We start from the raw sequence: 20139 nt of genomic DNA on the forward strand, positions 1-20139 counted from the left end.
CCCCCGTTCCCCGTCACTCGCGCTGCCCCCCCCCCCGTTCCCCGTCACTCGCGCTCGCTTGGTCCCCCGATGTGCCGTCCGGCTGAGTGAGCCGCGTGCAGGAAGCGCCCTGTGTGGGCCTGAGGCGCGAGGCTGCGTGGGTGGGCCTGAGACGCGAGGCTGCGCGGGTGGGCCTGAGGCGCGAGGCTGCGCGGGTGGGCCTGAGGCGCGAGGCTGCGCGGGTGGGCCTGAGACGCGAGGCTGCGCGGGTGGGCCTGAGGCGCGAGGCTGCGCGGGTGGGCCTGAGGCGCGAGGCTGCGCGGGTGGGCCTGAGACGCGAGGCTGCGCGGGTGGGCCTGAGGCGCGAGGCTGCGCGGGTGGGCCTGAGACACGAGGCTGCGCGGGTGGGCCTGAGGCGCGAGGCGCAGTGACTTACCTGAGCGGGAAGTAGCGCCGGGGAGGTAAGGGAGCGGCTGGGGTAGGAGGGCCGCGCTTCCCATCCGGAGCCGGTGCAGGGCGGCGCACGTGATGGGGGGGATGGGGGCGGACAGAGGGTGAGGGGCTCCGGAGCAGCATCGTGCGTTGGATGGTCGGCAGCGTGAGTTTTGTGTTGGGGTGAGAGGGGGGGGTGATGGAGCATCCCTTGTATGTTTGGGTGAGGGGGGGGTGATGGGCTGCAGTAGCGGGAGAGCTGTGGCGTGCGTTCGTAGTGTGCATGAGGTTGGGGGGGTGGTGGTGGAGGGGGGTGCATGAGGTTGAGGGGGGTGGTGGTGGAGGGGGGTGCATGAGGTTAGGGGGTTGGTGGTGGAGGGGGGTGCATGAGGTTGAGGGGGGTGGTGGTGGAGGGGGGTGCATGAGGTTGGGGGGGTGGTGGTGGAGGGGGGTGCATGAGGTTGGGGGGGTGGTGGTGGAGGGGGGTGCATGAGGTTGAGGGGGGGTGGTGGTGGAGGGGGGTGCATGAGGTTGGGGGGGTGGTGGTGGAGGGGGGTGCATGAGGTTGAGGGGGTGGTGGTGGAGGGGGGTGCATGAGGTTGGGGGGGTGGTGGTGGAGGGGGGTGCATGAGGTTGAGGGGGGTGCATGAGGTTGGGGGGGGTGGTGGTGGAGGGGGGTGCATGAGGTTGAGGGGGGTGGTGGTGGAGGGGGGTGCATGAGGTTGGGGGGGTGGTGGTGGAGGGGGGTGCATGAGGTTGAGGGGGGTGGTGGTGGAGGGGGGTGCATGAGGTTGGGGGGGGTGGTGGTGGAGGGGGGTGCATGAGGTTGGGGGGGGGTGGTGGTGGAGGGGGGTGTTTGTAAGAGGCAGTGTGAGCAGTGAGTGTTAGGTGCTTAGAAGCGTTCCCAAAGGTCACTGAGGGGTGGGACAATGTGGCAGTGGTGTTGGCCGAAGGCCAATGAGAGTCAGTGAGGGGTGGGACAGTGGGGTGAGGGGTGGGACAGTGTGGCAGTGGTGTTGGCCGAAGGCCAATGAGTCAGTGAGGGGTGGGACAGTGTGGTGAGGGGTGGGACAGTGTTGAGGTGGAGTGACAGGCCAAAGGTGCAATGCGATTGGCCCTAGGGACACAGGGCATGCAGACAAACATACAGACATTTCAGAAATATATAGTAGATGGTTGGAGAAAAAGGTTAAAAAGGTCACTCACATGTAGGTAGGTAAATCTCAAGAAAAACAATGTGACATCAAACAGAGTAGCTGTACTCAGAGCTGAATCCCAACGTGCAACTGGGGAGGATGTTGGTGTACCTCAGCCGTAAATTCCACTGTCCATAAGTCCCTGTCCAAAGACTGCCAAGCTGGCATCGATAGTGGCAGGATGCTAGGCGTACCACGGGAACAGCAGTCAGTCCAGTTTCCCCTTCTGTTCTGTTTCACAATCAAAATGCGTGTCAATACCGGCACTGCCACTCCTCCATCTCTCTCCTTCCCATGTTGGGCATAACGCCAGAAACCCCATCTTCATACTCCCTATATATATATATATATATATATTACACGAGAAGTTAAAAGGAAGTGAGTGCATTTTGGAACCGGGTGAGCAAAGCCGTGTACCTGTGTCTGTGCAAATGGAGCCTCACAGATTTCTGCTTGTTCTCTTTCTGCACCAAGCAAGTAAGTTTAAGGAAACTGTATAAGGATAGAAGAGAGAAAATGAGGTGGGTGGAGGGAGGGAGAAATGGTAAGGGTCCGCACAATGAATGAGGGATGATGTATCTTTGAATTGGGAGAGAAATCCCTTTGGGGAACATCTGCTAAACGCTGTTAAGCCTTAAGGCATCTTGACGTCCATTCAGGTGCCTTAAGACTTGACAGTGTTTAGTAAATCTGACCCTTTATTTCCCAGTGCCAGACATCAGATTTAAAGATCTAGATTTCGAGATGTGTTGTAGCTGTAGATTCTTTACATAGCTTTGCATACCCTCCTGCTACTAAATCAAAATACATTATTCATTTAGTACAGCTCAACCCCATAATAATGCGATCCGTTACAACGCGGATCCACTTATAGTGCGGTGCAAGCGTGGCTCCCAATTTTCGTATTTATGAATACTTTGCAACACAATTATTAGAATCTTAAATACTTTATTGCACGATGCATACAATTGTACATTATTTCCAACGCGTTCCGCTTATAATGAGATATGATTCTTTGGCCCCCCAGCACAGTGTTATAAGGGGGTTCAGCTGTACAACTATTATTATGTGTGAGCTCCTGAACGACTGATTACTAGTCATGGTCTTTCTTGCTATCCTTTATTGCTTTGGAAGATAATAAACTGCTTTCCCATTCCCCGTAATAAAATGTAAAGCAAGTTCAGAAGGACAGCGTTCCCAGATTGTAGGAGTAACATCTCTTCACAAATCTGTACACAAATTCCATTTCCAATCAATGTAAATATTCTATTGCTCACAAAGGGTGTGTTGCGTTTCTCCTGGAACCAGATTCCATATTCTCTGTCTCCCTTTGCAGCTCATAGGATTCATTTATCCCTAGTTCAGCTGCCTGCTATTATCCCTGTCCCAGCAGCTAGCTGCATGAGTAAAGGCAACATTATTGTTACATGTTGTTTACACAGCCCTAGTCAGTGTTGGTTGCCTGCAGTCTCCTATTCTCCTAGCTGAGAGTGGGCTATTCCTACCCCCCTGTCCTTGCTGACAGTTAGTATAGTCTCACTTCCCATCTAGTGTGACCCTTGCCCCTCACTTCCTTTTCACCCTGGACTCTGAGTGAGTAACTGCCTGCTATTTGCCCCAGCAAGGCCTTTCTGTTTTTACACTGCCTCATCATTGATACACTGCACTTCAGACAGAGAAGCACTCTCTACCCACACTACATCTGCAAGCACCTTTCTTCCTGTGATTTTCCCTCAATAAAACTAAGAAAGACAAAAGGACTTGTTGTGCTTTGGAAGAGGGAAGGCATGAGTTAAGCTAACTCGAATTATTCATACATCATTCGTGACCCTGGTTCCAGGAAAGCGTTAAAAGTTGTGTTGTTTCTCAATGTATCCTTCATTTCTTCAATATGGCAGGTAATAAAAGAGAACCGTTATAGGAGATTGAGCTGAATTGCAAGATTATTGCAAAAGGTGACACTGTGCTCATTTGCATGTCATTTCCCAGAATCCCTGGCTGCAGTGGAAGCACTGTATTCTAAGAGATAATGGGGAAGGGCAGGGTTGCAGACCTGTCTGAGACATCTAAAATGGTTAGAAAAGCCCACTTATCCGTGTATAATCCTGAGTGATAAATATAAAAGAAATAAGTCAAACCCCCTGCTTTTTAACTTGTTTATTAATGACTTTGAGGTTAGTATAGAGAGCAAAGTCTCCATCTTTGCTGATGACACTAAGTTGTGTAAGGTAGTAGAATCAGAGCAGGATGTAATTTCTCTCCAGAAGGACTTGGATAGACTGGAAATTTGGGCAGGTAAATGGCAGATGAGGTTTAATACAGATACATTTATTTATAAAATATTTTACCAGGAAGTAATACATTGAGAGTTACCTCTCGTTTTCAAGTATGTCCTGGGCACAGTGTTAAGACAAATAATACATGGTTACAAATACAGTAACATAAATGAACAGGGTATACATTATATACAAGACATTGCGTGCACAGTTAAAGAAAATATATATTATGGGCGAATGAAACAGTTACAGACCAGATTAAAATGTGAGACAGCCTTAGATTTGAAAGAACTTAAACTGGTGGTGGATGTGAGAGTCTGGTAGGTTGTTCCAGTTTTGGGGTGCACGGTAAGAGAAGGAGGAACGGCCAGATACTTTGCTGAACCTTTGGACCATGAACAGTCTTTTGGAGTCTGATCTCAGGTGATAAGTGCTGCATGTGGTAGGGGTGAGGAGCTTGTTCAGATAGCTGGGTAGCTTGCCCATAAAGAATTTAAAGGCAAGACAGGAAAGGTGAACTTTGCGCCTAGACTCTAGTGATAACCAATCTAGTTCTTTGAGCATTTCGCAGTGATGTGTGTTGTAGTTGCATTGGAGAACAAAACGACAAATTGAATTGTAGAGGGTGTCAAGTTTGCTAATGTGGGTTTTAGGTGCCGAGCCATATACTATGTCTCCATAGTCAATAATTGGCATTAGCATCTGCTGTGCAATACGCTTTCTGACCAGGAGACATAGGGAGGATTTGTTCCTGTAAAGTACCCCTAGTTTGGCATAGGTCTTGGTTGTCAGGGTATCAATGTGCATTCCGAATGTTAAGTGGGAGTCAAACCATAAGCCCAGGTATTTAAAACTAGTAACAGGAGTTAGGGTGGTGTTAGTGTTGGTTCTAATCTGGAGCTCAGTCGCTGGAAGCTTTAAGAATTTAGTCTTGGTCCCAAATACCATTGTTACAGTCTTGTCAGTGTTTAAAAACAGTTTGTTTTGGGAAATCCAGTTTTCGAGTCTCAAAAAGTCAGACTGAAGTATGTGTTGAAGGTCAGAGAGGCTATGGCTGTGTGCATATAGGATTGTGTCATCTGCATACATGTGTATTGAGGCTTCCTTACCTAAATGTAAGGTTATGCATTTGGGAAGCAAGAATAAACAGACGACTTACAAATTAAATGGGGATAAATTGGGGGAATCCTTGATGGAGAAGGATTTAGGAGTGCTTGTAGACAGCAGGTTTAGCAATAGTGCCCAGAGTCATGCAGTAGCTGCAGAGGCAAACAAGATCTTATCTTGCATTAAATGGGCAATGGATGGAAGGGAAGTAAACATAATTATGCCCCTTTACAAAGCATTAGTAAGACCACACCTTGAATATGGAGTACAATTTTGGGCACCACTCCTTAGAGAAGACATTATGGAACTAGAGAGAGCGCAGAGAAGAGCCACCAAATTAATAAAGGGGATGGACCATCTAATTTATGAGGAGAGGCTAGATAAATTAGATTTAGGTTGGAGGAAAGGAGCTTTCACCAGCAACAAAGGAAAGGGTTCTTTACATTAAAGGCAGTTAAAATGTGGAATTCATTACCCATGGAGACTGTCATGGCAGATACAATAGATTTGTTCAAAAAACGTTTGGACATCTTTTTAGAAAGGAAAAGTATACAGGGATATACCTAATAAGTAAACATGGGAAGGATGTTGATCCAGGGATTAAAACGATTGCCAATTCTTGGAGTCAGGAAGGAATTTATTTTCCCCCTTATGAGATATCATTGGATGATATGACACTGGGGTTTTTTGTTTGCCTTCCTCTAGATCAATAAGTAAGTATAGATATAGGATAAAGTATCTGTTGTCTAAATTTAGCATAGGTTGAACTTGATGGTCGTACATTTTTTTCAACCTCATCTGCTATGTAACTACAGTATGTAACTATCTGAATGGGCTCACAAATTATATTTTTGTCTCTTTTTTTTTAACATATAATGTGTGATTGCCTCCTATCCCAGCCTCACATTGCAGAGCCAGTATAACCATCCTCACACTGATAAGACCCAGCTGGTTCTGAGTAGGTTTTTTTTTTCCAATGCTTTTTACTTCTTTAACCCAGGCAGTGCTGAAAAGCTGTGTAATGCGGCAGGCATAAGCTTATAGGGGTCCCATGTTAAAATGGACATAAAGCAAAAGGTGACACTGTGTGCTTATTTACATTTCATTACCCAGAATCCATGGCTGCCATGGAAGCACAGTGTGCTAAGAGGTAATGGTGAAATGCAGGGTTGCAGACCTGTCAGAGACGTGTGAAGGTCCCTACAAGTGATATTTTTATCTGCTGTATTGTGGAGGGTTTTTGTCAATTTTTTACCCACCATAAATGAGATAATGTGTGGTTGAAGATTCTATGCAACTTCTGGGCTATATTGCGTCACAATACCAGACAAAGAACATTTCGCTGGGAACAGATAAGGTCAGTGTAAGCAAACGCTGCACATCACAAGACACCGGGATACAAAGCCATAAACAGAAAGTGCCACTGACTCAAAGTTTCCATTTCTGCCAAACTGACACCTTCACCCCACATTTCCCACGTGTTTCTGCAGGTGCAGTGCTGAAGGTATCTGTTCCCAAACTCCAGCATGCTAGGGTGGGTTCTGCCACTGTCCTCCCCTGCACCTTCTATGTGGATAAATGCCCTGTGAATCCCCAGCTGATATCCATAGTCTGGCAATTCAGAGGCGAGGAAATCCTGAGCTATCACCAGAATACAGTGAAGAACTCCCGCCCGGACGTGTCATTAGATGCACCAGCAACAAAGGATGGCATTGCTTCTCTGTCACTATCCAATGTAACAATCGCTGATGGGGGAATTTACAAGTGTTTGGTGACTTACAGTTCGGACCAACAAGAAAAAGAGGTCATGTTAGAGGTTCAAGGTAAGAATGAAACAGTTGCATTAATAACTTGTATGAGGTTGTGAAGACCATGGTACAGTGAAGGTCAGTTCCATTTTCTTGTGTCTAGATGCTCATCCAATCTATGTCTTCTTTGATTTCTTGCAGTTCCCCCCAAGATGAAAATAACAAAGGATCATTTCATTAGCAAGGAAGAGAAGGTTCTCCAGTGCTCACTGACCGGCTTCTACCCAATGGACATCGCTGTAACTTGGCTCAGAGATGGAAAGGTCATGAAAGGGGCCTCACAAATAGAGAAACTCGTTCCACAACGAAATTCAGATGGCACATACAGAGTGAACAGCACAGTGACCATTACACCCACAGAGGACCATGAAGATGTGACATTCTCCTGTAATGTGCAACATACATCTCTTGAAGAGCCAATTCAGAAGGACTTCCAACTGTTGCATGGATGTGAGAGCGTCTTCAGTGTTTAGTTGTGTTTCTGTCTTCATTTATAATGAGAAGGGACCCTAGATTCCCCAGTGGTAGAACATGGCAGAGCTAACAGTTCAATGTTTCCACCTCTGGAATTTGGAAACCAGCACTGCTGGCGTAGAATGAATAGGAATGCCTGTTAAACCCCTCTACTTGGTTGCACCTGCACCTGCTGTACTCAGGGATTACCTCCAGTAACCCAATAATCCTTGAAGAACTTTAGGAATACACTTACACACAAACACAATTTGATCAAACAAAAAACAGAAGTGCATGCCCCGAAGCAAAATACAATTTAGTAAAATACTAGATCAATCGAAGTTGAATAACCTGATCACAGGTAGGAGTCAGCAACCTGTGCTTGAACCGGAGTCCCGGGGGGCAGATGGAAGAGAAACCTGGTGAAGCCTCACCAACATTATCCTGCGTCCAAAGAGACTTTCCACACAGCCAGCCCAGATTGAATCCACCGCGGGGGGACGCCGGACGCAACACAGGGGCACTGGTATCTTCGATAAGTAAGAGCCACAGTTCAGCGTTAACATTACTATTAAGGTACAAGAAAGCGAGCAGTATTTTGCCTCCGTTCTATCCCGTGTGTGGGGGAGGAGCTAGGCACAGTGCGCCGCAGTGATGTAACTGCAAATCGAAGGTCAATAGAAATGACCCTACGCGTTTCGTGTCAATGGTAGCGACTTCCTGAGGGGTGTACATTATGGTGATCAGGTGTCGATATATACACACTACCATAAATAGTAGTTATGGCAACAGACCAAATTATACAAATGGTAATTAAATGTACCAAATATAAAGATTATCAATAAAAACTGAAGGAAAGGGTGTGTGTGCTGAGCACGCACGTTGTAAGTGAAACTTCGTAGTGTTTTGTCACCGAAATTGTAGTTTGGTTTTTATGCTTTTGATAGAATTAAAGATTGTTTTTCTTAGCTAAAATTTACATAGTACAGCTGCAGCGGCCATTATTCAAACAAATCACGGCGCCGATTTCGTGTGCTCTGCTGTATTCCACGCGGCATTAACGCTGCCAATCATGCCAGGCACACCGTGTTTATCGCGGTTGGTTTGTTTGAATTTCATGGATTGTGTGCATTTAAATGCAATGAAATGAATGAAGTGTAATGTGTGCAGTACTGTGCTACTGTGTCACTTTCAGGTGTTTATAAACCAGAACACTAAAATGCCATTTTCTGCGCTCGCGTCTTAAGGCGGGAAGGTTTGAATAAATCACGCGCTATGACGTGGGTATTCCGAGGTATACACTGCGCGAAGTGTTTGAATAACGGCCGCTGCAGCTCTATAAGTTGGTAAAGATGATAAAATAGAGTCATGATAAGTAAATTGCATGTGCAGCCATATACGGCCCCATCTGCGCATTGTGATATCATCACTGTCCTCTGGGTGCTGGAATAGGGCAGCTGTGGGACTTTCCAGCTCACAGAGAGTTAATCCCATAGAGTAGCTAATTCAGCTGCAGCTAATCAGCTGAACTCCTGAGTGAACAGAAGTGTTTTAAAAGACAGACTGGGAGCTGCCGTGGAGAGTCTGACTGCTGTTCCTCAGAGAAGGGGGGGCAGAGAAGAGTCCTCCCCAGCTGTGGAGGCTGGCTCAGTTCCTTAGACCCGCTGGACAGTGGTGGCAGAATCTGCAGGGACTGCCTTGGTCGTTCATCCCAGGAAGAACGAAGGACGAGAGACCGTGCTGAAGCGGGAATGTCCTGTCTTTGGCATTGGACTTACAGAAGAGATTCTCTAAGCTCACGTGGGGCCAAGCTCCCCTAGGAAGGACGTGAGGCCATGCTGAAGCGGGGACGTCTGCTCCAAACCCTGGACTAACAGATAAGCAAAACCCTTTATTGCTGTGTGCAGAGACTGTGTACGTTGTTGCATATGCCAGGGCATGTTTTGGGGTGGGAACCAGCTTAGCTGGCCATCCAGTTAGTAAGGGCTAAAGCTAGTTTTCCCTAAAGGGAATAGGTGTTATTTTTTTTGTTTTGTTTTGACTTTAAGGGACACGGTGGGCCTGTTGATGTATGATATAATCCCTGTGAATAAACCCCATATACAAAAATGGTGTTTCCTGCCTTAAATTGGGACAAAAAGAGACTGTAACGTGGTGTGGGCATCCCAGCATGCACAGCTCAGTGTACGGCCAATTCTGCGCATGCGCGGGCAATTACGGTCCCATCTGTGCATGCGCAGCTAAGTGTGGGCGATTCTATCAGCATATGCTGCTTCACCGCAACTGGCTAACGTTATCCTGAGGAGGCGCCCGAGCTCGTGCACGCACCTGACGTCATTTCCGTTACACTATTTCGGTATCCATGAAGGAGGTTCTACCAGAAAAATTTCATAGGTGCCACTAAAGAAGTTTCACTTCACAAATCTGAGACATGGAATCTACCAGTGCCCCTGTGCTGCGTCGGCATCCCCCCCTCTGTGGATTTGATCTGGGCTGACTGTGTGGAAGGTCTCTTTGGACCCAGGATAACGTTGGTGAGGCTTCACCAGGTTTCTCTTCCATCTGCACCCCGGGACTCTGGTTCAAGCACAGCAGCTTGCTGACTCCTACCTGTGATCAGGTTATTCAACTGCGACTGATCTATCTACTCTTGTGAGTGCGAATGTATGTAGCTTTCTCCCACTATACATTTTATCACATTGAATTATGCTATGGGGCATACACTTCTGTTGTATCGCTTTCCCTTGGAACTGGTTATTCCTACAAGAAGCAACGGAGACTCCAGGGATTTTTCCCGCTCCCTCTGCCCCATATTCTTTATCGTTATTCCTGGCTCTGTGACTTTTATGAACTACCAGCTTGATTGGTCTGTGATCTTTTCAGCACTGATTATTCATTGGATGTATTTTCCCCCTGCAGGTTACAGAATTAAGTATAACACAACTAGTCTGGCAGTCGCTCTCCTTGCTTTTTTTGTGCTGCTGACCGGAGCGGTGATCACTGGTTCATGGTTCATAATGCAGAAAAGTAAGAAAAGTAAGACATTCACAATATTCCTTTTTTTTGCCATCACGTAATAATTTAGGATGATGTAAAAATGAGCTTCTCCTGTTCTAGTTCATGTCTGATGGATAAAAATGTAATTTCATATACTGTACCCGTGTGCATGATTTTTGTCTTTTTTTTATACAACAAAAAACAAACAAAGATGCCCAAAGCTACTTCCAATGTGACAAAAATTCACAGTGCAATACCTATATATTCTCTTGAAAAAGGATCATTTAGTTCAACCCTTTGGCCAAAGTGTCTTAAGCCTGCTAGCCACTTCAAGTGGGGAGGGGCGAGCTTAAAACTTGGGGGGGAGTGGCCCCTCCCCCCCACCAAGGTTTAAGCTCACCCTTCCCCACTTTCCAAGTTGGCAGGTCAGTTTCATTTTGCTGGGTTACGACAGATCCAATGCTGATCATTCTTCCCCTAATTATAGAGGTAAATAAGAATTTTAACTCAGGGAGTGTTAGGACCTGCCAACGGTCATGCCTTGAAGTGGCTAGCAGGCTTAAGACGCTTTGGCCAAAGGGTTGAACTAAATGACCCTTTTTCAAGAGAATATATACAGTCATGTGAAAAAGAAAGTGCACCCTCTTTGAATTCTATGGTTTTACATATCAGGACATAATAACAATCATCTGTTCCTTAGCAGGTCTTAAAATGAGGTAAATACAACCTCAGATGAACAACAACACATGACATATTACATCGTGTCATGATTTATTTAACAAAAATAAAGCCAAAATGGAGAAGCCATGTGTGAAAAACTAAGTACACCTTATGATTCAATATCTTGTACAGTAGAACCACCTTTAGCAGCAATAACTTGAAGTAATCGTTTTCTGTATGACTTTATCAGTCTCTCATAACGTTGTGGAGGAATTTTGTCCCACTCTTCTTTACAACGTTGCTTCAGTTCCTTGAGGTTTGCGGGCATTTGTTTATGCACAGCTCTCTTAAGGTCCTGCCACAGCATTTCAATCGGGTTGAGGTCTGGACCTTGACTGGACCATTGCAACACCTTGATTCTTTTCTTTTTCAGCCATTCTGTTGTAGATTTGCTGGTGTGCTTGGGATCATTGTCCTGTTGCATGACCCAGTTTCGGCCAAGCTTTAGCTGTCGGACAGATGGCCTTACAAGTGACTCTAGAATACTTTGGTATACAGAAGAGTTCATGGTCGACTCAACGACTGCAAGGTTCCCAGGTCCTGTGGCTGCAAAACAAGCCCACATCATCACCCCTCCACCACCGTGCTTGACAGTTGGTATGAGGTGTTTGTGCTGATATGCTGTGTTTGGTTTTCGCCAGACGTGACGCTGTGCATTATGGCCAAACATCTCCACTCTGGTCTCGTCTGTCCAAAGGACATTGTTCCAGAAGTCTTGTGGTTTATTCAGATGCAACTTTGCAAACCTAAGCCATGCTGCCATGTTCTTTTTAGAGAGAAGAGGCTTACTCCTGGCAACCCTTCCAAACAAACCATAATTGTTTAGTCTTTTTCTAATTGTGCTGTCATGAACTTTAACATTTAACATGCTAACTGAGTGAGGCCTGTAGAATCTGAGATGTAACTCTTGGTTTTTTTGCAATTTCTCTGAGCATTGCACGGTCTGACCTTGGGGTGAATTTGCTGGGACATCCACTCCTGGGAAGATTGGCAACTGTCTTGAATGTTTTCCACTTTTGAATAATCTTTCTCACTGTAGAATGATGGACTTTAAATTGTTTGGAAATGGCTTATAACCCTTCCCAGATTGATGGGCAGCAACATTTGCTTCTCTAAGATCATTGTTGGTGTCTTTCCTCCTTGGCATTGTGTTAACACATACCTGAATGCTCCAGACCAGCAAACTGCTAAAACTTCGGCTTTTACAGAGGTGGTCACACTGGCAGATAATCAATTAATTAAGGGCATTTGATTAGCAGCACCTATCTGCTACTTACAGTAGCATCTTAATTCCTATGGAAGCAGTAAGGGTGTTCTTAGTTTTTCACACATAGCTTCTCCATTTTGGCTTTATTTTTGTTAAATAAATCATGACACGGTGTAATATGTCATGTGTTGTTGTTGTTCATCTGAGGTTGTATTTACCTAATTTTTAGACCTGCTAAGGAACAGATGATTGTTATTATGTCCTGATATGTAAAACCATAGAATTCAAAGAGGGTGCACTTTCTTTTTCACTTGACTGTAGGTATTGCACTGTGTATTTTTGTCACATTGGAAGTAGCTTTGGGCATCTTTGTTTGTTTATTGTTATATACATTCGGCCAGGCCCACTAGCACTCCTTTTGACACTTATATACATACAGTATATATATTATGTGGTAATGTTTGGGGTTTCACAATGCTTGTTGGGTATCGGTGTGGTTTTTTATTTTTTTAAACAGATCATAATAGACAACTGTAAACTGCGCACAATAAACCCTCTAATCACAATAATAATAATAATAATAATAATAATAAGACAAAGCGTAATTCCTATACTGTTTCTGAATAGATTTCCAGAGGTTCATGGTGACTCCCATCCATATGTCCCAGATGTGGAATGATGATAAGGTAACTCTGTATTGTACAGCTTCCAACTGTGTAAAGGGCGTCCAGGTGACATGGGCTGTGACAGAGAGGGATGGAAATACATGTACAATCTCAGACAGTCTGCCACGGGAAGGGGAGGAAAGGGATCCCATGCTCGGAAAGGATTATACTGTGAGAACGGACACATCAGAGGCACAGGGACAAAGGCACAATGTTATCACCACCTTGCGCTTCATTCCCAATGTGTCAAAACACAAGAACATGGAGGTTCTCTGCAAGTTTGTATGTGACGGGAAACCCAAGGAAGAACGTTGGACATGTGAACTCAATTCCTGTAAGAAAAAAGTTTTCTTCTTTTTTATGTCTAGTATAAAGTTAGTCTTCTCAATAGATTAGCAATAAAGAAAAAGTGATATATACTGTCTAATAACCTACTTTAAAGGCTGCATCCACGCTGCCGCTGAGCGCGCTGAGCGCGCTTAGCGCGTTGAGTTCAAGAAATCTCAATGTGGCCGGCCAAGCTCACACGGCGCGCGTGCTTGGCGAGACAGATTAAATTGATTTCCAGGTGCGCTGAAGGGTCATATGACCTGCAGCAATCAATCAGCGCCAGTCACTGCTCGACCACGCCCCCTGCTGGAGCTTGAAAAAATATGCAGGACAGCCAAGCGCTCAGGCTTGGAGAGTTGGTGACATCACCGCTCTCAAGCATGAGCGCGATCAGCCACAGCGTGGCCGCAGCCTATGTCTAGTTCTAAATCTTGTGTTCCTTTATACAGTCCCCTATATTTGACTTCGTATGTATGGGTTACACAGGAAGGCACAGACCACTATGAAATCCTAATCCTAAAGTTACACTAGAGGTAGGAGAACTACTGAAGGGATAATAGATTTCAGTGTAAAACGTGGGTGAACTGATGCTTTCACAAACATATAACTGTATATACTGTGCAGTGGCGGATTTCCCAATAGGCCCTTTACGGGGGGTGTATATATATATATATTATCCCAGTTCTAGCCCCGAGTGTCTTATTATTCTTATCTTCTGACTCCGTAACGAGTCTGTTCAGATGATTTTCCTGCTAATACTGTGCTGTTATTTTCTAGTAAAACCCACGACACCGGAGCCTATAAAACTAGCCCTCTGTGACTCGGGAGAGGTGCTCTGCTCTCTGAAACTGCAGAGGTTTTATCCCAAAGACATCCACATCGGATGGAGCTGCGGAGTTGGACATTACCAGGAACTGGAGACCTTTAATGAAAGAGTTACATACGATTCTAATCAAACTTTTAGTGCTGAAAGTGAATGTAGAATTCCTGGGAATCTCTTCACTGATCCCGGATTTAAAGTGCGCGCGACTTGGAATCATGAATCCCTGGATCTCCCTGAATACAGGGAAGTGTCGGCAAGAGATCCAGGTAAAAGGGCGGATCCTTTAGTTTTCTGTTTGGTAACTCTTTATTTAGGTTTTGGAGTTGTAGTTACAGTTGTGTCAGATGCTGCGATACAACTTGTAGAAGTGTTGGTTATTCTTTATCTAGCCCCCTTTTCCCCGGGCCAATCGCAGATCGGCCCCCTACGCTGTACTAGGGTCTGGCTACATGTCTGTATGTGGTGCATACCTGTTGGCAACAGGAGGGCCTGAGTCTCCCGCGATGGTATGGGGGATAAAGGAACAGGTTTCTGGGGTGAATGCCTTCGTTCTCATCTAGTGGTGCAGCGCCTCCATCTCTGGTAAGCCCCAGGAATGCGGGGTGGAATCCTTACAGAGAATAGTCCCACTCAGGGAGGAGAGATTCCAGTCTCACACGGTAGTCTTTAAATAGCAGCAGCAGCTCTGTATTCACACAGCAGCAGGAATAGCAGCAACAACAGCAGCAGTGCTTTCAGTCAGGTACAGGTTGTCTGCTCCTCCAAGACTGCTCTTCCTCAGGATGGTCTCTTCCCCTGCCACCACCCTAGTCCAAGGGCACCCAGGGTGGGGCTAGCTCTTCCCTCACCCCCTAAACAGGGTGAGAGGAATTGGTCCACCTCCCTTACTATGGTTGCATCAGCTCTACTCAGAAGCTGATGGCTCTGCTCCAACTGTGTCACTCTCTAACTACTCACTCTTGACTGACTCTTGACTGACTCTCACTAAATAGAAAGTGCACTGCCCTTTATGACATCAGCAGGCACCGCCCATGTGTCTCTGCCTTCCACACAGGGTCAGGTGACCTACTTCCACCACTCAGGACAGTGCTTGAGGTGGGGGAAACCCATAATAACTCCTGGCGACCTGCCCTTAGCAGGAATTACACCAGGAGGAGGATAGATATATAGCCCCATTTCTTACCAGGGCTATACTTATATAAACACCTTCTGTGCTGATTTGGACTAAAATCCCTGCAGAAAAAAAGTTTGAAGCTTTGACAAATATAACAATGAGATGCCCACGATGGAAAGAATAACTAAAGTCAGTACTAGTTATATAAATAAACCTGGGACTGGTAATGATCGGCTGTATCACTATACTTATACTGGTTATTTAATCACTTCTGTGTTGCAGAATTTCCTTGGCGCCCGGTAATGGGAGAAATAACCAAACCTTATTTACGACACGGGACTGAGGCCAAGCTGCAGTGTGACATCTCCGGGTATTTCCCTGATCTTCTGGATGTGAAGTGGTTACAAAGGGAAGCAGGAAACAAGGAATTGTTCCTTGTGTCTCCCAGTGAGAAATACAAGTTCCCTGTGATCAATGTGAGCAGAGAGGCTGATAAGACGTACACCTGCACCGCGAGTCTGATTGTCACCGTGTCAGGGAAAACAGAGCACGGAGCGGAATTCATCTGCCAGGTGGGACATCCCAGCCTAGCGCGACCCATGGAGAGAGGCACAGGGGAGCTCGGTGTAACGGGTGAGTCTGTTGTCAGACAGGAAACACTATGATGTACTGTATTGGCCTGAATATAGTACTTAATATATGTTTTTTTCCTAAAAATGTCCTTCAGAAAACTGTCCCCGTATTATACGCGCAGGTATATTTAGGATTTAGGCCAGATCACTATGAGATTTAAGTCAGATCACTATGAGATTTAGGCCAGATCACTATGAGATTTAGGCCAGGACACTATGAGATTTAGGCCAGATCACTATGAGATTTAGGCCAGATCACTGTGAGATTTAGGCCAGGTCACTATGAGATTTAGGCCAGATCACTATGAGATTTAGGCTAGTTTGTGATCAGATATCACAATGACCTTGGCAAATTTTAAGAACTGTTTGTTTCCTCCTCAGAAGCTCGGGGTTAATTTGCTGTAAGAGGGAGATATACAGTAAATGACCTGTGAAGCTCTATATGTGCTGGTGCAGTTACACCTATAGCGATAGGTATAAACTGTCCGTATCTGGAAAAGCGCTGGCCCCTGACAAATACCATGTTATATGTAACTTATCATCCAAAAGTCTCAATATTTATATAGACAATTATTACTATTATCAGCAGGCCGTTTCCCTTTTAATTTGCCTGAAAAGCAGTTTTCTTGCTACAGAAATGTCCGGCTAGACCAGGCAGGGAATCCGATGCATTGACATGTGGGTGCCAGGTGATATAGTATTGTATAGCAGGGGTGCACAAACTTTGTGCGCTGCGCCCACCCTGCCTGCCAGCCCCTGTGCGCGTGCCCCCCGTCACGCGACCCACAGCGTCATTTGACATGCGTTGCCATGGCGACGTGTCACCTCACGACCCCCGTGGCGTCATTTTTCGCGTCGCCGGAGACAAGGTAGGAGACAATGCAGAGGCCTTACAAGATCCCATTCATTTAAATGCCATGGGGAAGAGCGCGGGACCTCTGCAGCCACCGCGCCCCCCAGAAAAATCGTGTGCTCCCCCCACTTTGCGCAACGCTGTTTAGGGATCTCCTCTGCACCCCGATGTTAAAGATAAGAAGTGATTGCTTTATGGAGATTACGTCTAACCTCTCAGTGGAACATTCTCAGGACGCCCGGTTGTGAGGAACATTACACAGCGGAAGAAATCCATTATAATGGAAGTTACCAACTTCCACCCACAAAGCATTGAGATGACGTGGAGCCGCACTGAGGATAAATACAAGGAGAAGTATATCAGTATATCTGACTCTTCCATCAGCAATGTGACACACCGTAACAGTGACGGCAGCTACAGATTAATCAGCACGTGTCAGCCCCACAAGGAGGAGATTAAGGACAATGATTTCTACGTAAAGGTCGTGGTGCAGCACGAGGCGCTGAGGTCTCCAATTCAGGAAATCTTCTTATGTGTAAAAGGTAAAATGCATTTTCTATTTGTACACAGGCACATTTCTAAATCTGGAAATTATTTACTAATGTAATAGTTAGACGTCCTATCCAACATACCCAGCCAAAAAACACATTCAATATGTCACTGCCATACTTTAGTCTCAGGAGGTATGTCCCAGTTAAAGGGGCCCACAATGGTTTTCTCTTGTAAATGTTTTATCACATTTCTCCTGGCTGAGTGCCACCTGATGTATGAGAATCCAAATGTCTTTCTACAGAGAAGTACCCTAAAGGGATCTGAATAATGGTGTTTTGAAAGTTTCAGTTACGCCATCGTTTCTAGCTGGGATTTTGCTGTGCTCGGGAACATAATTCTAGTCGGTAAAACACCGCATCACATGCAGAGTTGGGACAAATTACAGAAATCTTTAAAGAAGCAGTGCAGGATTATACCATCAAAGGGGAAACCATCTACATGTTGTAATGCACAAAGCGAGGTCGGCTTCCACGCCAGCAGCAGAACGACCACTGGAGCTCAGATCGGGCCCCCTCTACAGTTTCCCTCCTTCCATTGAAAAGCATGGTGTACCGCTGCTATCTGCAAGTTAGTATAAGAACCCGTAGGGCAGGGGTAGGGAGGGATACGTCGACCTTGGCCTGGATCAGAGTCCTAGAAATGCACGGGTCTGGGGTCGAGGCAGGCGGCAGGCAAGAAAGGTCGAGTTCGGTTCCTTGGTCACTACAAGATCAATAGCAAGGACAGGGGAAAACACAAGACAAGGCAGCACACCCAGTATAATAATACTTTGCATGGGCACTGACTGAGAGCAACTGGCTGCTATTTAAAATCCTAGAGCAGGGGCAGACAATCAGAGTTAGAGAGAGGCCGACTGCCTGGTTTGGTGGCCATGTTTTTGGGGCGAGAGCATCCTGGTCTGTCAGCCATCTTGGCTGCAGAGCGAATCCTCACACATGGGAAATGGAGACATGACCAATCATAGCACGGATACTGTACCTGGACCAATCACAGTGCAAGGACTCGCCTGGGGTGGCCAGTCTGGGCCAGGAGTGTGTTGATGTGGAAAGAACAACCAACAGGGGGCAAACTCAGAGGGGAGCGGGGCTTTCGAACTGGCCAATCAGCACAGTGCTTACAGAGGCTTGCCCAGCAACCTTACCACCACAACACCAACACTGTCACAGTCAACAACACCACAATCTCCTTGTAGGAGATGACTGCAGAGACATAACCAGGGAGACATAGATTTTTGGGGAAATAAACATTGGCTTTTATTTAGCCTGTATATTCCAAAAACAACACAGCTTTAAGACAGCAGACAAATAAACAAAACAAACAGGCCTATCCCTGTGTAAGGGCTAACTCACACTTCCCAGTCCCTATCTGCAGGGCTGAGAGGCTAGGCCTCTTGCCAACCTCTGACCCCAATGTCCAAAGAGATACCTGAAGGCAGGAGGCCCTTTATGTCTGGGTCTGGGTTGGTGTCCGTTGGGGGGCCACCCTCTGGTGGGTTCCAAGGTCCGCTGTGTCCTGGAATAGAGGGTATGGTTCCTTGGGATCGCTCTCTGATCAGCACACACCTCCCCTGTGCTAGAGAGATCCCCTGCAGATTAAGGTGGAGGCTTTTCTACCGGACTGAAGAGCCAGGTGGAGACTGGCTAATTGTCTGTAGATGCAATTAACCAGCTCCCTGCTGGATTCATAAGCCAGATACAGGCTTTCTATTTAGACACGGGTTAAGGCCCTGTCACACTCATCAACACCTCAAGCCCGATGTCTAGGGGTAGTTTTTGACTCTGATCTCTCCTTCATTGCTCACATTCAGTCCGTCACAAAGTCCTTCCATCTCCACCTCCAAAATACAGCCATGAGAAGCCCTTTTCTCACCCACTAATGATGCAAGTAAAATCCTAATCCACTCACTCATCATGTCCCGCCTCGATTACTGCAACCTTCTCTTAATTGGCATTCCCGCCGCTCTCAACTCCAATCCATACAAAATGCTGGTGCCAGACTCATCTACCTCACTCACCACTCCACTTCTGCTGCTCCAGTACGCATATCCCTACACTGGCTTCCAATAGCCTCTAGAATAACATTTTTAAACCCTAGTAATGACTTACAAAGGTCTCAATGACACTGCCCCCCTTACATCTCAGCCCACATCCCAAAATACATACCAAAAGCCCCGTACCTGCTGCCCACGAGTTAAGTCCCATCTTTGCCCGTTTTTATGGAGCTGATTAAATGGATTTTAACTTCTAAATCAGCTGGTGAGTTTCCAACATTTTTCCACTCGGAGCAGCAGTCACAACGATCTTTCTTTTCTGATGCTGCCCACGACACCCGCCTTTCCTTCCCCCTTATTACCCCTCTCACTTCCGCCTGCAAGACTTCTCCCATGCGGCCCCCTCTCTGGGTTTCCCTACCACGCACCGTCAGACTCTCCCCCAGCTTTCAGATGTTTAAACTCCCTGAAATCTCACCTTTTCAAGGAAGGCTACCCGCCCTACCTCTAACATCCAACTCCCCTCCCCCTCCAACCACATAGGGACCAGCTGTTTGGCTGGACCAATCTCCACCCTATGTAACATCCCCCCAAAACCTTAATGGCCTCAGCTGTCAGACTGGGCCATATTCTAACCTTATCCTACAATGGGCAGCCAACTTCCCTTCTTGTCTCAACATTGTCCCTCATTCCCTCTAGAGCGTAAGCCCTCATTCCCTCTCTGTATGTGTATGTGTGTCCTCACCTGTATGTAACTGTTTATGTAATATACATAACTCTAAAGCCCATTGTACCACGCTGCGGAATATGCTGGCGCTTCACAAATAAACGATAATAATAATAATTGTTCCCCTGGACGGCCGGATATCGCCCGCCGAGATGGCGCCTCCGCGCCAGGAGGTAGACAAAGGCTCAGCTTCCTGGGCCGGCGTCCTCCAGACACGAAGGCCGACCATCCCATCCCCTCTCTCCTCCACTTTCCACACCACACCGCCCCATCTCGCC

At 46.4% G+C, this 20139-nt stretch overlaps 1 protein-coding gene across 1 annotated transcript in view; it reads left to right on the top strand.

The window, feature by feature from the left end:
- The window catches only part of LOC142462889 (uncharacterized), a 52183-nt gene that overhangs the window by 28640 nt on the left and 3404 nt on the right, over positions 1-20139 (top strand). Inside the window, exons 9-17 of the mRNA XM_075565103.1 lie at positions 1724-1797; positions 1976-2084; positions 6481-6813; positions 6940-7248; positions 10171-10287; positions 12803-13174; positions 13948-14259; positions 15390-15740; positions 16826-17134. Of these exons, the coding sequence (XP_075421218.1) occupies positions 1724-1797; positions 1976-2084; positions 6481-6813; positions 6940-7248; positions 10171-10287; positions 12803-13174; positions 13948-14259; positions 15390-15740; positions 16826-17134 (2286 nt within the window). The remainder of the gene's footprint in view (positions 1-1723; positions 1798-1975; positions 2085-6480; positions 6814-6939; positions 7249-10170; positions 10288-12802; positions 13175-13947; positions 14260-15389; positions 15741-16825; positions 17135-20139) is intronic.

Source organism: Ascaphus truei, chromosome 11 (genome assembly GCF_040206685.1).
Source record: "Ascaphus truei isolate aAscTru1 chromosome 11, aAscTru1.hap1, whole genome shotgun sequence".
In the NCBI taxonomy this organism is placed as follows: domain Eukaryota; kingdom Metazoa; phylum Chordata; class Amphibia; order Anura; family Ascaphidae; genus Ascaphus; species Ascaphus truei.